This window comes from Protomyctophum parallelum (assembly GCF_964188405.1).
Source record: "Protomyctophum parallelum genome assembly, chromosome: 10".
Classification (NCBI taxonomy): domain Eukaryota; kingdom Metazoa; phylum Chordata; class Actinopteri; order Myctophiformes; family Myctophidae; genus Protomyctophum; species Protomyctophum parallelum.
In genome coordinates this window covers 37,346,404-37,364,491 of record NC_139704.1, presented here as the reverse complement: position 1 = coordinate 37,364,491, position 18,088 = coordinate 37,346,404, and the positions used below count along the sequence as shown (strand labels likewise).

Below are 18,088 nucleotides of genomic sequence, written 5' to 3'. Positions count from 1 at the left end.
TTTACAGTATAAAATCTTTTTTTTTAATGAAAACAGAGACGCAATAGACTTAATATAGAAATAATGCAAATGATCATTTCAGTCAGTAAATGGCCTGTACGGGAGAACCCCCAACAATACAACCCTTAAAATATCATACTTTTAAAAGTAAAAACAAAAAAAGAAACCCACAAATAAGTAGCAAGCAACCACTTAAACCTTTTGTACGTTAGCTATCTGGGGTCCCCCAGGGCTCTATACTAGTTTGCTAGTATTTCCCTTTACAATAGCGACAATGTTGAGCACATAGATTTGGAGGTTTGACTATTTTTGCCCCTGAATAGGGTTTATGTGGTTAACTTGCCTCCACCCATTATACAGGTACCGTATGTCCCTCTCTAATCACTGAGCTACCAAAATATTATGAATAGAAGTCAATTAAAGGCATTTGACCGAACAGAAATTGGAAGCAAATTGGGCCGGTATTAAATAAATTAAATATGAAAAACTGCCCCGCAGTTGTGACACTGTATTTTTAACACTACAGTTGAGCATGATTTGTGTCTGTTCCTTCCTATTTCATACACAGTAAAATTCTCCGTGTTAAACTGAGAGAGAGTACACAACTGTAGCCCTAATGGACTGGTTACATTTGTGTTAATCTCTCAAGCACCGATTTGGAGGAAACAAATAGCAGAGGGCACTGTTTTTTCCCCCTTTTTTGGCTGAGGGGTTCCCAGATAGCATTTGAGGGAAGCGGCTGCTTTGGTCCATGTCCCTTAGTTTGATCTCTACTGTTGCATCCAGCACAGCCTCTTAAACATACTAACTCACATTGCAGTACCCTCGAAACATTGAAATGACCATTCAATCTCCCAAAACCTCCCCCGTCTTAATCATCACATTCTCATTTACCATTGTCAAGCACTTGAAAATCTAAAATAAAAACATGGCAAGCATGACTCAGCATTACTCAGACACGACACACCACAGCTGCAACTTTCATCTACAACACACCGGCGCTGACACGTGACTTTTTCCTCACACATTTACACTGACATTTTCTTGCGGGAAGAATTCACCAACAACACTATTATAGCATGCTGTACATGCTTGGCTCTGTCATAACGTTTTGTAAAACAGCGGAATGTAGCCTATGTCGGTGCCATTGCCATGCTGAACGTGTTGGGGAATGGGGGAGCGCTCATTTCGGTTCACTCATCACCACTGCATGTGGAAGGTTTTACAACCAAATCCATGACTTTTAAAAATCACAGTCCCATGTGAGCCTCGTGCAATGAAAGTGCGGTGGATGGAAGAGGTTATCGTGTGAACCAAAAACAAGCTCTGGCAATGACATGTGCCAAAAAACTCAAATGTTCTTTTTCCGGATAAAACTCAGTAGCTGATTTAGATATTACATTTAAATATATATTTCTTTTTTCATTTTTTTCTCTTTTTCATTTTTTTTGCTGTCCAGCAACAAAGCACAGAGCTTCAACAAGTCATAATAACTGCTCCTGGCTTGTTTCAGGAGATTCATTATTTTTTTTGGGAAAGAAGGGGAGTCGTGACGTTGGGGGGTGGGGTGGGGGGACAGTTGTGAAGAATTGACATTTTGGCCCCTTTCAGACGCCCTCTCTCTTCCTTCTCTTATTCTCTTCTCTCTCATCAGAGTCTGGGTGGGGGTCGAGACGGAGGGGGTCCCGGGGGTCCCCCCGGGGGTGTGCGGGTCGGGGGCGGACCAGGGGGAAGGGGGCGGGCCACGGGCGGGGGGGCTCGAGGGGGCGGCGTGGTCCGGGGGCCTCTGGAAGGGGGTTTGGACCGGGGGACCGAGGAGGAGGAGGAGGGGGTCTGCACCAGTGGTTGATGTTCTGGAGGAGGAGGAGGAGGAGGGGAGGGATGGAGGGGAGGGGGAGGGGGCCGGGCCGCCGTGGACCCCTCCGCTTTCACCCGCTGGAACTGTATGCAGCGACCCTGAAACAAACACACACACACACACACAGAGTTACGAGGCCATAGGCCATTAATAGCAGATCTACAAGCTCGCAACACCTCACAACGCACCGCTTTGTTCATGTGTAGATCGGCTAAATTGAGTGTAAGAAGCAACGCGACACCAACACGCTATCGGCACCAAACCCTCCTGCAAGCCATAATCAGGCTTCAGAACGCAGGACTATGCTAACGTTATGTATCTGTGTGTGCGTGCGTGCGTGTGCGTGTGTGTGTGTGTGTGTGTGTGTGTGTGTGTGTGTGTGTGTGTGTGTGTGTGTGTGTGTGTGTGTGTGTGCGTGTGCGTGTGCGTGTGCGCACGTGTGCGCGTGCTCATGCGAGAGAGAGCTTCTTTAGAAGCACCAGCCAAAGTGGATGGTGTGACAACGTGCCCAGCTCTGATGACAGAGGCCTGTGTGTACCAACAAGTCACACAGAGCCGTTTCTGTGTTAAGGTCCACACCTGCACCACAATGGTCATCATGCTGCTATAGCAAAGACCAACTGGGACAATGTTATCTCACGCACACACACACACACACACACACACACACACTCACACGTCGTGCACACACGCATACACAATCACTTACAGTATGGTCTCTGTCCAACCTCAAAACGTACTTTTCAGGATTCAAGTTCAAAAACGGCAAAAGCAGCAGATCTACTTTTTCAGGCGAGACTTTTGTCTGTCGCTGTGGTGTGATCTAGCAGCGCGTTGATGTACCAAGAAACACACAATACGTTAGAATATAATGGAGGTAGGAGGTTTGTGCTCTCCGACTGCGACGATGTTAGCATTCTCCTATAGGAGCCTCATCCATTCTGTCCCTCTCTTGATGCACAACACAAAGTGGTTTATGTGTCTTATTGTGGCTGGAATGTAAAGGCTGGTTTTAGAGCACACACACACACACACACACACACACACTGCGTGTGTGTGTGTGTGTGTGCTCGTCACGCACATGCACACACACACACACACACACACACACACACACACACTCACACACACACACACACACACACACACAATGGTTAACAGGGGGCCTCGCAGCTTTTAACATAATTTACAAGTCAGGGGAAAATGGTTCTCTTCTCTTATTGTCCTCATTGATAGTGTTCTTCTCTCTGCACCCTCTCTGTTCCCTCTAGACCCCCCCCCCACACACACACACACAGTCACACACACACACATTCAAAACGTACACAAAAGTGGTAGCTGCGCTCAGTCAGTGTGTAGAATGGAGGGTTAGACCCTTGGTGGTCTGATTTAACACCTTATTAAACCCAGAGGCCCTAAAGTCACACAGGGGCCATAATAATAAGAGGGGCCAGGCAGCGCTAGGGTTTTGTGACTGAGGAGGGCCCATTCATCCTGTGTAGTGTGTGTGTGTGTGTGTGTGTGTGTGTGTGTGTAATTGATTGCTTGGCTGGAGGTGGGGGTCGCTCCAGCTGTGTCAGTGGGCCGCAGTGAAAAGGCCCAGTTTGTGAGCAGCAGAGCCACGGCAGTGAACACCGGAGGGAACATATGGACACAATGACAGCACAGCCTCATGAATACGAGGCCGACTGCAAGCAGGCCTCCACCATCACACATATGGCCTGAATGAAGACACAACAAGCCCATGAATAACAGAGAGAGAGAGAGAGCGCGCTGTTTACTTTACACAATGCTGCATCCCTCCAAATGTACATACTTTCACCAGGTTTTTTTTCTTCGTTTTTTGTTTAGTTTTCTTTGCAAATGCTGTATTTCTCCAAATGTACATACTTTGACTTTATACTCATGCGCCGATAAAGCTCATTTGAATTCAATCACATGCTGGAAGAGAGCAGCAACAGACAAGCAGGGGAGAGATAAACATGATACAACAACATCTGCAGCTAAATGAGTCTCACACAGCCAGACCATCTGAGTAGTGAATACTTCACGCCTCCACAAATACCAATGTGTCTGGTGATATCTACATTCCTCTATACATTTAACGTAGAGGCTAAAACTGCAAACCATAAAAAAAAAAAAAAAAGATTAAAAAAAAAGTAACTGCAGTGCAGAACCAACGTATTGTGGGACGGTGATATGATTTGTTGCAGGCCAATAACGTTTGTTAGCAAAAGGTTTTCTCCTCTGTTCTGGCCACCACATTGTTACGTCACCTAGCCTGGGGTCCACCTATGCTTTCTATGGCATAGGCAGCTGCGCGACATGATACTGATTAATTAGAGCGACAGAGAGAGAGAGAGAGGAGTGTGTGTGTGTACATGTGTGCTTCAATTTAACAAAGGTGCAGACGATCAGAAATCAGCAGAGAGTGATCGACGTTTGCGCTACTCTATGCCGAATTGAAGTGGACTCGGACCTAGACTTATTTGTTCCTCCCTGGAAATAAAAACGTCTGGGTTTCCGAGGCTACACGTCACCAGACGTACCAGTATAGGTGGAGGTCTCAGAGTAAAGGCTCATACATAGTCTGGTTTTACGGTGGTGGGGTGACCACCGAACTACAACATGACGTCACGAGCCGCGGTGAAGAGCAAACCACCGCCACCGCTCCAGCCCTTCTCTCTGTTTTTACTCACCACCGCTCAACGTTATTTCAGCTCCGGTGGTCAGCGCACCACCGGAGCGGTGGTCACCTTACCACCGAAAATCCAGACTATGAATAGGCCTTAAAGCTTTATCCGCCTGTCTGCACACGAGTACTGAAGCCACGTTGTAGCGCTGATGTGACGTCATGATGTGATGCAGGTCAGCAGCCACTTGTCATGGTCAGAGTTTCTCTCTCTCTACACAATGTGCCGCTGCAGCTCTATGCATCTCTCACCCTCCTGGCACTTTGTTTATTATTAACCCCCCTATATATAATATAATTCGGGGCGCTCCCTCTGCACCGCTTCTCTTTATGTTCTTTGACGAGAAGACACACGCAGGCATGGCTCACCACAGCAGTCAACACAAACGGGGGAGAACTATACGGAAGGGAGAGACGATGAGACGTACGGAGGCGTTTGTCGTCCTCAACAGAAAAATCACACCTGTGTGAACCGAGTGGTGCAACTCCCCTCTCTCTCTCTCTCCCCCCCCCCCCCCCTCCTCTCTCTCTCTCTCATTAGCAGGCAACAGTCTGTCAGCACTGTCTCTCTCTCTCTCTGTTTTGCATGGCACAACAGCGCCCCTACTGGTACTCATACTGGTGCTCATACATAGGTGAACACATACATAGGTGAACACATACATAGGTGAACACATACTGTAGGTGTACACGGACATTGCTGGTTGTCAAAAATGAGCCATTACATGCACATGCCATGCATCAATACAAACCAATGCATAGCTAGCTGAATGGTTAGAGAGGCTGCCTGGGAAACAAAAGGGTCCCAGGTTTAAATCCCCAGGCCTTTGTGAGGAGGTGTCCCTGAGCAGGACACATCCTGCAGCCCCTAACAGCTCCCCTCTGTACGTACTGTATACGCTCACGTCTGACCACTTGAGCCAGGCGGAGCTGAAAACTGAAATTCCCCTGTGGGATCATATAGGTCTATAGTATTACCATTAAGCCGCATGTTCCTGCTTTGCGCGTTTACAGGGCAAGCACAGCAATACACACTAAAGTTGTTGGACGCACACACCAACATGCAACTACTGTAAAGTGTTAACGAGGCATAATGAAGGCTTAGTGTACATGTACCCACTCTGACACATTGCAGCAGAATTAGCTACTTAACTATCAGGATAAATGAGCATTTTTCAGTCTTGAGAGAGAGAGACAGACAGAGAGAGAGAGGGAGACAGCTAAGGAGAATGGTGATGGTTTAGTGCTGTGTGACAGACAGGGGGGGGGGGCATCAGCTCTGGGGACAATAGGAGGGAATGTCTTCTGTCACAACGCGGCTCGTGGCCTTTCAACTCCCCATCTGTTTATGTGATGCTCGCTCTGGAGGGCTGACACACGCACTACAGCCACACACACACACACACACACACACACACACGCTCGCGCACGCACGCACGCATTAAACGCACACACTTTGAGTGTGGCAGAAAGTGGCAGCTCTCCTGCTGACGGCCATTTGCAGATTCGGGTTGTAAAGCAACAAATTCAAAGTTCATTACGTCCATAGTTAAATGAATGCTAAGTATTTTGGCATTGTGACAATGCAGGCCGAGGACAGATAGGGGTATGTTCCTGAACGTTCCTGAACTGCTCCTTGACTACATTATAGATGATACGAGAGCTTGCAGAGTTAGTTCAGTCAGAACTACTGCATTACTATGTGGGTGTATGTATTCAGTGTCATGCAAGGCCCACATGTCATACGCTGATGTGGCAGTCCAGCTGACCAATTGGCCGGGGTATTTAAGCTCACTTAAGACTGCATTCTTCCTGCGTTCCTAAGTTTGCTCTCACCGCCACCCCAGCACCACCGGTGGGCTCTGCTATTTCTGTTCCCCATGGGGGGGTTGTTATTGTATATATCTATCTCCCTGCTCTTAATGTTTAATGATGGCTGTCTAATTGTGCCGAGCAGGGAGGGAGATTTAGCAGAGCCGAACGCCAAGATAAAATATGATATGCACACTTTAATACCTGACTAAACTACATTATTGTGGGGAACGGTTTCTCTGAAAATTGCTTGTCGATCGGCTATTTTCCGAAAAAGCTTTCCCCACAGTAACAGAAAACACACTAGTATAGAGCCCTGAGGGACTCCATATGAAGTGGTTAACCCTGGCACGCTATTTCAGATTTTCAAATATTGTCACAGTGCCAGGTATAGGCCTGTCACAATTATTACATAATCACCCAATAGTAATTATTTGAGATAATCACAATTATCTTTGAATAATTGTATTAATTTTGATAGCAAAATTAGCAGATCTACAAGCTCACAATGTGTCACGATGCTTGTAGATCATCTATTTTCACATCTATTTTGCCTTAAGTCGTTAACAATCCAGACTAAGAGATCTGATTCATGTTATTAATTTCTTCTTGCATTTTATGCATTTGTCTGTTTATGAGACAGGGACAAGGCACACTAAATATATTGCACCAGTATAACTACAGTATATAAGCTAGTTTACATCGGCTGTCCCTGAGCGGGAGTCATCTGTATTACATAATTCAGAGCATAAAATAAAAATTGATGATACTTTCTGTGATCTAGTTGCAATTCTTCATCCGGCTATAATATTTTATTGCTCTCTGGCTGTGTCCTTTACGGCGTGCTAGGTCTGTGTAGGAGACTGGCCTATGGAAGATTTGTGTGTCTCTCTGAATGATGGCAAAAATGGCAATTGGTGTAACCGAAAAACACGCAGTCTAATAAGTTAGACTTAATTCATAAAAAATAGCAGATCTCGCAACATGTGTTGTGATTTCCTGTCTGCTTGTCTTCCTGTCTGTCTGCCTGCCTGCCTGCCTGCCTGTCTCTGTGTGTCTTCCTGTCTGTCTGCCTGCCTGCCTGCCTGCTTGCCTGCCTGCCTCTGCGTGTCTGTCTGTCTGTCTGTCTGTCTGTCCGGAGCTAATCTCTCAAACCGCTGGACTGATCAGCGCCAAATTTATTATGTCTTTTTAGCATTCCTCGCTTTTTTGACATGGCTATTGTGAGGAAGTCCTCATTAGAATATCTGAATCCGGCAGCCTGGCATTGTTACCTCTGTGCAGATCAGTTGCACAATGAGAAATCATTGTGGTCTTTTCATGTCTGATATGGCCATTACCGATGCCGTGCAAGCCACCCCCCCCCCCCCCACCGAGACAAAAGTCGATTTGCGTTCCCTTCATTTCCTTCATGAGAAGGGCAGTTTTATTTTCCTCAGTTAATGGCGCGTGAAGGAGGTTGTTGGGTCATTGTTGCGTGGCTCCGTGAACGCGGCCCCCAGAGACACTGTCAGACAAAGACTACCGGGGGAAGAAAGTTCTGTCCCCTCCTTGACGGAGATAAATCCACCTGCTCCGAGCAACGACAAGCCTGAGTTATACTTGGCTGCGCTCCAGTGCCGCGCACTGAAAATAGCAGATCTATACAAGCTTGCAGAAGTGTTATTTTTGATGCTCGGCACAGCTTGTAGATTTTTTTAGATGCTCGACACTAGATCACTACTAATCCGGCTAAAGATGGAACGGGAGATCAAATGAGACATTGATATCGTCACTTGGAAACCTCATATGTGCAAAACAGTTACTTTTCAGGATTAAAATTCAAAAATAGCAAAAGTAGCAGATCAACAAGCTCAAAGCGTGTCGATTCACCCCACGTTTTCAGCTTGCAGATCTCCTACTTTTGGGTGACGCTGTAGTATGATCTAGTAGGCCCTAGGTAGGGCATTGATTAATTAAATTCAATTATGGAGATAAGAGGTTTCTGCCTGACAGCAATTATATAAAATCCTTTGAATAACGGACTCCAGACACAGTAGCGGAAACATACGTGCACGTCCATGAACAAACCCACATTAACTATAATACAGTCATATGTCGTAACGTAATGAATCTGACATAATGTCTCGGCCAAGAAAAGACAGAATGAACCCATTTATGTCCGAGCAGATGTGTCGCCATGGCGACCAATGTGATGATGTAAACATGCGTTATGTTTTTATGAGATGCCGCGCACGAGGTCAAGGTTAGATAATGGTGCCAGCTTCTCTCTCCCATCTCTCTCTCTCACACACACACACACACACACACACACACACACACACACACACACACAGCTGCTTGATTGTGAAAACGCTGATGTCAGCATTGGTAATACTTTGTTCATGTTACATCAATCACAGACGTGAGTGAGTAGCGAACTATGTGTTCAACAGAGAACCGGAAAACCCCCTCTGGCCAATATTCTGGACGGTCCCATGCTCAGGGAAGGGTACAGTAGTCCTTGTGTTGTAACAATGACTGCTTTGTCAGAAGGACTAGTATCAGTGGCTCATTGACTCATTGACTCAGTGTGTGTGTGTGTGTGTGTGTGTGTGTGTCTGATCTGCGCTGCTGAGAGCTGTCAATGTTATTCACTGACACCTGCTGCTTTTATGTGAGATAAAGAGAGAAAGAACAAAATGCGTCTTTATTCATGCGGGGACAGTCCAGCGCTTTGGTAAACTGATTTGCACTTAAAGGGATAGTTCACAATTTTTGAACTTAAATTATATGAAATACTCAGGAGGTATAGAGCAGGTCGTCCAATGATCCATGGGTCGGCGGTTCGAATCCCGGCGCCTCCTGTCTACATGTCGAAGTGTCCTTGGGCAAGACACTGAACCCCAAATTGCTCCCGATGTGCTGGTTGGTACCTTGCATGGCTTCCGCCGCAATCGGTGTATGAATGTGTGTGTGAATGGGTGAATGTAATGCACAATCTATGCAAAGCGCCTTGGATAAAGGCACTATATAAATGCACCATTTACCATTTACTTGCCATTAATATAGTGGTTGCAACTGTATTAATTGATTGGGTCACTGGGGTCACGCATTAAAAGTAAAATAATTCACAAAACTAACGTCATTTGTATTGCTGACCTATTTCTAAAATATTAGAGCAACTTTCGTTCAACTTTGACCCCTCTATCACATGGAACTATTTTGGGCGTAGTGATATGGACACAATAGAGGGACGAACGAAAGTTGTGCTACGATTTTAGAAATAGGTCAACAATATGACATTAGTTTTGTGAGTTAATTTACTTAATGCATGACCCCCAGTGACCCCCACAAAATGACCGGAACTACTTAATATTTCACCAAAACCAGAGGAGAACTCCCACCACGGGACTCGGGCAATCAATTAATACAGTTGCAACCACTATATTAATGGCAAGTATTTCATACAACTTAAGTTCAAAAATTCTGAACTATCCCTTTAAAGAAGCTTTTACATTGATGATTTTAATCAAATGTCAGAAGTCTGTTATCTTTTGGGTTTGGTATTGGTATAGTGAAGCCTTGCAGAGATACAGAGAAACAGCCTCAAAGGGGAATAATGTCAGTCAAGTCAACTAACTGCCGTCTCTCTCGAACCCAGCTGTTGAGTCTCAGACACTTCAAGAGTACTGCTAAGACTGAGTGATGGTGTAGTGGTCTGATAAACAGACTCTCAGCACACAGGTTCTATGTTCAAATCCCAGTCCTTCTATGGACCATTGCTTTTAAGATTTACCAACTGAAGGCCAACATACAACAAAAGCAAAAAAAGTCAGTGGTCTAATTATTAGGTCTTATTACTTAACTTAAGACCTGGAGGCGTGGTCAATGCCATTTGGCTATTCTGAGTGGCCAAACAGCATTGACCACGCCGCCAGGTCTTAAGTTAAGTAATAAGACCTGGTACTTAAGACACGCAAAATACTGCCCTCCATGTTCAAATTCTACCATAGCTAACTGAAAAAGTTTGGCGGCAGTCTGTGCCCATAATCGACTGTCACACATTCTAGCCACCCTTGTTTCCCCCTCCACTCAGTTCTATTATGTTCTTCTGTCTCTTTTGTTTTTCCTTTAGACATTGAACTTCTGTTCTAAGCCAGTAAAGTATCGGTTACATGACTCCATGCTTGTTTGTTGTGGTTTGAATAGAGGGAGGGTGTGTGTGGGGGGGGACAGCAGAGCCTATGGCTATAAGGCACACGTCTGTCGTATCTTAGAAACAGTATAGTCTCTCGAGACAGACTGTTGACATTCGAAGGAAATGTCGACGCTGTTTTTCTTTATTTTTTGACGATGGGTTCTCAGATTGTAGCACAGTGAGTAAAATGGTTGTTGTTGTTCTTCATGACGCTGTGTGATGAAGCAGGAATGCGTTAGAAGTTAGAACAGTGGTTCCCAAACTCTTTAGCCTGTGGTCCAAAAGAGAAATTGTCTCCCTGGGACCCAAACTAGTGAAAATAGCAGATCTACAAGCTCACAAAGCGTCGCTTCCCGCCGCATTGTGAGCCTGTAGATGGGCTACTTTTTCTTTTTTTTCTTTTTCTTTTCTTATTTATGGAATTTATTATATTTTGCATTGATTTCTTCATGAATTACTGGTTGTTTTTAATTCATGAAATGTTTTGCTTTTTTAGGAATGTTTTTTGAAAATGTTTTGAAATGAAAAACAAAATGTAAAAAAAAAGGGACCCATAAAAATTGGTCCGCGACCCAACCTTGGTCCCGACCCAGTGTTTGGGAACCAGTGCGTTAGAATAATAAACAGAGAGTCCGTGCGGCTGCGGTCTCACCTGGTCTCCAGGCTGAGGTCTCATCAGCGACACCTGGTCATATCCTCTCTGGAACAGAGCCAACAGTGCGTCCAGCTTCCCCTGGGAGAGACAGGACGGAGAGAAAGAAAAACTCACCGGCAGGCCTCAAACATCTTTGAGAAGCAAAATATAAACATAAAGATGCCATCATTTCATTTCATAATCACGGTGTCATTTGCCCAAAACATGGCCGATCTACATGGTGTCGTGGTGTGCTGCTTGTGAGCTTGTAAAATAAATGTCCCTTCCTCCCTTTCCTTTTCCCTTACCTGGATAGGAGTGTACCACTTCCTCTGCTGTGGCACACGGCGGGGGCGTTTCCGAGGTTTGGGTTCGTACGGCTCAAATTCCTGCTCTGGCATCTTGACGATGGCATTTTTGGGCTTGTCCAGCTTAGCACCCTCTTCAGTGGAGCCCTTCTCACCCCACCGCACCTAAACAACAACAAAGTATGAAATATATTCTATATGTACAGCAACATTCCATGAGTTCTTAGTGTTGACTAATCATTACAAGTGGCTCTTATTTTGAAGAGAAAGAGGAAGTCAGTTTTGGTTGCAGCCAAGCTGCCATGACAACTTGTTATGATGCCAGCAAGTCCAACCAACAAGAATCCACATGGATTAAACACAAGCTTTTAGCCCAAATTTACGATATAAAAAACAAGTACGTTAAACATGGAACCTCCACGGCATTAGATGAGTAGTTCATTGTATAAGTCTCTCAGTCTCATGCTGGCTTAGCCCCTTTCGGGACCCTACGTAAAACTTTTCTGATATTTTGTTGAGCTTTACGTTGGGTCCCTGCTCACTACTGTATTTTTGTATGGAAATTCCTATATGCGGATGTGGAGATTCTCTCTAAAATAGGACCCGCGGCATGTGACGCCATTATTTTCCTTGAGTTATTCTGAATTCGGTAACTTTAAGTAGCTATACATCCAGCTGCGAATATCTCCTGTGGCGCGGAAGCCGTTAAGTATTTTTAATCTTTGTTTGACCGATTTGGTCGCTTTATTTCTTCTTGTTTGTTTACCGTTTATTGTACCGCCTCCCGGTGTGCGGTTGGCTTGTGAGGCTACGTCCCTGCCTCTGATCTGCTGTGTCATAGCTATAGCGCCACTAGCTAGCCAGATAGGCGGTACAATGAGGTGTCAATAAACAAGGAAGGAAAAGAAGAATCCAAGCTTCCAAATCGGGCAAACATATATTAAAAATACTTAACGGCTTCCGCGCCACAGGAGATATTCGCAGCGGCATGTATGGGTACTTAACTTTACATATTCAGAAAGCCTCATACTGAAGAATATCGTCAAAGAGCGCGGGGAGGCGGTAAACATGTAAACATGAGCCAGTAAATGTTTTAATCAGGTGGCATGGACGACGTGGAACAGGACCCAATGCACTGGGTCGAACAAATGTCAGAAACTTCAGTAGCATTTGGGTTCTGCTTGGAGGGCTAATGCTGGCTTATGCTGGTAAAACCATCATCAACAACAGCTGCCCAAACAAACATTAACAGGTAGGCTACAGCAGTGCTGCTACTGTCAAGAATGTGATGTTATAAAATTGAAGTTCACTTGGCCTGCTTATATCATGCCCTTAAATAGTGCTTGTTTATACTTGGAACTGTTTGGCCGCCGTGCCAGTTCGTATAAACATTTTAGTTCATTAGTCGAAGTGGGTCCGCCGTGCAATGTTTTGTTTGGGACGTCACTGCACCAAATCCTTGCATGATGGTTTAATTGAAAGTAAATCTCTCAATTTATTTCACAGCAAACCCTAGTCCAGGCATATCCAAAGTCTCTGCAGCTTCCTTCCTAAAATGTATTATTTATCCGATATAAAACTAAACATCACACCCGTGTGAAGTGAGGGACACTATATACACAGTTTTTATGACGTAATTATCAGACAAAACAAACATGGACAAAACAAACATTAAATTATCTTTATTGTCAATGGCATTTAATGTTTGTATTAGGGCCAAAATGACTTTCAATGAATTTCCCTTCATTGTCAAAGACGTTTTTAATGTTAAAAACAAACATTAAACCTGTATAGGAGGGGCTTAGCACCCCTCAACAAGTAGGCTACAGTAGGCTATATGTACTGTATGCTTATGGTGTCTCTCAACCTGCTCCACAGGTACATGAGCCATGGTGATGACCCCTGACCCCCAAGCTCGGCTCCTTCTCAGCCCTGAGTCCATGCTGTGAATGCTGGACCCTAGAGCCTGCTCTAAATCCCTGACCACTGCACCATACCAGAATTCTATGTGCAGTACTAAACATCCAAGGCTGAGTGAGAAGATGTCAGCCAGGAGAATGAGGCTGGTCGGTGTCAGTGATACTGGGAGGAAACTGGCCAGCTAGCCTGATGTATGGAGGATGGAGATGGCTGGAGACGCCGCTGGAGGGCTCATCATGAACTAGATGGGTTCCAAAGTTTGACCCTGGCATCACTTACACAACGGAAGAAGTCAAGTAGAAGACGGCACAAGGTAAAAAACTTTTTTTTGCTACTTTGCTGCTGCTTCTGTTGTATGCTGTGTGTATACTAGTGTGATTCAAGCTGGTACTATTACTGTCATTTTGGGACCCATAATGACTGGGTGGCAATGAAACATTGAATGCTGATGAATCTACAGTTGTTGTGTTGTGTTGTATCTGCCGTTGAAGTTATGTGAGTTGCAAGTTCATTCACACCTAAAAGACACCAGTCTTGTCCATGTTTAATGGCTGCTCCAATGCATTTCCAATGGAAGTCACATGGTTTGACAAGACAGTCTTGTTTGATGGGGGGGAAGGGGGCAGAACACAGCCATCAAACAAGACTGTCTTTTCAAACCATGTGACTTCCATTGGGAATGCATTGGAGAGGCCATTAAACACGGACAAGACACAAGACAGGTGTCTTTTAGGTGTGAATGAGGCCTAACAGGGAACAGTAGATGGGTACAGGCTTTAGTTCCGACATACTATTGATCCGAAACCTCAATCCCTAACCTAACCATAACCGCAAGCACGGGAGCAGCGCATGTCGGACCATCGCATTTTCGCAACGCATCGCATGTCCCCCCGCTACGGATCTTCGGTGTGTCGGAAAAGCGTGCGCACCCCCAGTAGATGTGTATGTGGCTCTTGTTGTTGTTGATGTGTATGTTGGCTTTGACATAACAGCCGTCAAATCCAAATGTTGTGTTGTGTTGTGGTTGCTGAGGTTAGTTGTGAGCTGTTGTGACAGGATGGGACTTGCATGGTGGCAAAGAATGTCTCTATGTAGGCCTATTTTCTCTCTCTCTCTCTCTCTCTTCATCATACTCTCCCTCCCAAACGCCATTGTCATTGTCAATGAGAAATGTTCAACTCGGTAAGTCAGGCATGCGTGTCGACGTGGTGTATGCGTGCGTGTGCTAGGTCATTAACATAATAATCGAATAGTCGACTAGTCGACTAGCAAAACACTAGTCAACACTGTTAATTGACATCCGATTATTCGCTAAAAAAAATTTTTGTTGCTTTTCTACAGCAGACATGCAGGCATGCAGCTGTGAGCTCGGTTGTTTTGTTGGTAGTTCGCCAACTTCAGTACTAATCCATTCCTGGCTGATTGTTTTCATATCATATACAAGCCTACTGTACGTGGGTTTTGCCGTCACCCTCACTGGTGTAGGTGCGGTGGGCGGCGGATTGGCGGTGGCACTAGTAGCATTCAAGACAGTTTTTCTTTGGGAAAAGCATAATGCGATATGCCTCATAGGCTCATACGCTCAATGGGGACAACTACATTGTGTAAATACTTTTACTATTGGTGAGTTTATTACTGTAGTTTGTTCAACAAGTTAGATTGGAGACGTGTCGTCGTGTCGTCCGGTACAGTAAAGTATAGCAGGAGTTCCTCCTCACTCTGCCCAATATTATCCAGTTTGGTGACAGTCAAACTACAGTAGCTCTTGCCGTGATTTCATGTTTCTTCATGCTTATCCAACAAAAAAACAAACCGCTATGCCGCACGATCATAGTTATAATAGTCGCGATGAAGTTAAGTAGTTGATCATCTTCATAGCCTGGCAGCCTGCTAGCTAGCAAACCTAGTATGTAATCATAACCTCCTCATAGCTTGTAGCTCCTTCTAAAAACCAAAGGAACTGTGGTTGTAACTTGTTGTTGAACATTTAGGGTTGTATGAAAAACATTGCATGGTTCATTCCTCCTCCTCCTCCTCCTCCCCGCTCCAGTCTCCACTCTCCAAACATTGTGAACAACGTAACATGCTATGCTGCTCCGTAGAACGGTCTTGCGCATCAAAAATAGCAGATCTACAAGCTCACAACGCGTCCATCCGTGAGTCATTGTGGACTCGCAACTTTGACTTGAAACAGCTGAGCTAATTTCGGCCAATCAGAGCGGCATTCAGCGTAATCTAGTAAGAGAGTGGCGACACTCGCGTTGACTCCCACTGTAACAATGGAATGCGGAAGTGCTCATTCTATCTCAATGGGATAGTTCCAATGTTTGGAACTATAGCCCATAGGTACCCGCTTTGCGGTGAGATCAAAGTGTGTCGCCACTCTCTTAGTACTATTCCACTCGGCCTGCATTCAACGGCTCTGTTTTGCTTCACTCGCTGGCTGTTTCAGAACACGATGTTTTAATGCTTGATTGGATGGAATAAATATCATATTTTACCGCCGACTAATCGGCTATAAATCGATTTTGATGGTAGTCGAGTCGACTATCAAAAATCACGTTTGGTTAATGCCCTAGCGTGTGCATACCTCCATGCGCTTGATGCCGCCCACTCCTCTTCCTCCGTAGTAGGATGCGTCCACTGTGGGCCACTTCTTCTTGGGCATCCCGTCTTCATCGTCAGACTCCTGAGAGACGCAGAGACAACGGGGGTTACACCAACCCACTCGTCTCATGCATTATTATGACGTTAACCGTATGAGACGATGTGTAGTGCGAGACTTACTGGCTCTGGAGGAGGGGGTGGCGGAGGTTCTCTGATCACCTGGACATTAGGGACAAAATAAAAAAGAAAGCACAATTTAACAATTTCACAAAATAATTTAACCAACCACAGCATTTTCAGAATTTGTCTTAAAATGTCAAAGTATTTTTTCTTCTTCTCCCAATTGTATAACTTAAAATAATATATCAAGACTAACTGATCTGCATGCTGCGGGCGGCGGTGGCTCAGGGGTAGAGTGCCTGGATGGTAACCGTAAGGTTGCCAGTTCGAACCCGGGCTCCCCCAGAGTTACTGTCGAAGTGTCCTTGAGCAAGACACTGAACCCCTAATTGCTCCCGATGTGCTGGTTGGTGCCTTGCATGGTTTCCGCTGCCATCGGTGTATGAATGTGTGTGTGAATGGGTGAATGCAATGCACAATCTCTGTAAAGCGCCTTGGATAAAGGCGCTATATAAATGCACAATTTACCATTTTTATATTTACCACGCTCAAAAGATGTCGCCCCTCGTCACGCCACACTGTGAACGTACAATGGAGTATAGTAGGCCTATAGGGCCAACTATAGTCGAAGTCGAAGTGGTTCATCACCGTTCTCATCCAAAAACGTAGAACTTAACAGTCTTAGATAATGGAAAGAAGTCCAATGATGTGTTAATGTGCACTCGAATGAACCGGCATAAAAAACCCCAAAAATAACAGAGTGCACCTCAGCGAGGCCCCCTTCAAAAATATTACTTCTAGCCCCCCTCCCTCCAGATGTTCTCTGAAGAACGCCCTCTGTGGGGTGCTCTACTCCCCCCCCCCCCATTTCCCCCCTCGATAAACACTAATTTATCACGAAATGACAGAGGAGTCGTTCACCAGCAGTAGCACAATATACAGTGTAAAGACACTGAGACTTACCACAGTGCAACACAGGGGCCAGAACCACCACATGAGGACCAGCGCCAACACCACGAACAGTACCAGCAGGGATATCAGCACAATGGTGCCATCGAACTATGCACGCACACACACACAGTCACACACACACACACACACACACACACACACACACACAGACAGGGATAAAGAATAAGATTAAACAAAAACACAGTGGACAGGGGAGGGGAAAATGGGTAAAAACTGTGCAGATGAAAGACAAAGGCGTTCTGTGTGTGTGTGTGTGTGTGCGAGCGAGGACACAAGTGGAAGAGGAGAAAAGAGAAGGAGGTACTCACGGTCTCCTCTTAGGACAGACAGTACAGAGGAGACCCCAGAGGGGACAGAGAGGACAAGAGGAGACACACGGCTACATAAAGAAAACAAACACAAACAAGGCAGGAAGTAAAAGAGGAGTTTGAAAGAACACGTCGCGCAGTTCAGATCAGATGACACAGACATTATGACATAAAAATAGCAGATGTACTGTACAAGCTCGTACATCTGCTATTCTTTTAATAGCCAACCGTGTGAATTGGATATTGGATGGATATTATGAAGTGTTTTAAATGATTGTGATGGCGTATTGTTTTTATTTATATATATATATATATATATATATATATATATATATATATATACAGTATATATAGTTTTTATTGGGGACCGCCCCCCTGGAAATGAAATCCAAGCTGAGCCTCCCCAGACTAATATCCCGCGGTCCGTGCGATATTAGTCTGGTTTATTAACCAGGCTAAGCCAAGCAGTACATCTGACAAGAAAATCTTTGCACATAGTTACCCATTTTTTTCTTTTTTCAAATCATCACAAACATCAACAAACAACGTACACCCCCCCCCAAGAGTATTGTACACTTGTGAGATGGCGATATTGATGGCGTATTGTTAAGACATTTTGCTGGGGACGCAGTAATGTCTGGCAAAAAGATAAGATGCAGTGTACAGACATCATACAA

At 45.0% G+C, this 18,088-nt stretch overlaps 1 protein-coding gene across 1 annotated transcript in view; it reads right to left on the bottom strand.

The window, feature by feature from the left end:
- Positions 1 to 18,088, bottom strand: part of antxr1d (ANTXR cell adhesion molecule 1d) — a 50,361-nt gene continuing 32,273 nt past the window's right edge. Inside the window, exons 13-18 of the mRNA XM_083775563.1 lie at positions 17,095 to 17,190; positions 16,192 to 16,230; positions 15,995 to 16,093; positions 11,485 to 11,649; positions 11,195 to 11,275; positions 1 to 1,956 (exon numbers count right to left, since the gene is read on the bottom strand). Coding sequence (XP_083631689.1) covers positions 1,651 to 1,956; positions 11,195 to 11,275; positions 11,485 to 11,649; positions 15,995 to 16,093; positions 16,192 to 16,230; positions 17,095 to 17,190 — 786 coding nt within the window. The 3' untranslated portion in view covers positions 1 to 1,650. The remainder of the gene's footprint in view (positions 1,957 to 11,194; positions 11,276 to 11,484; positions 11,650 to 15,994; positions 16,094 to 16,191; positions 16,231 to 17,094; positions 17,191 to 18,088) is intronic.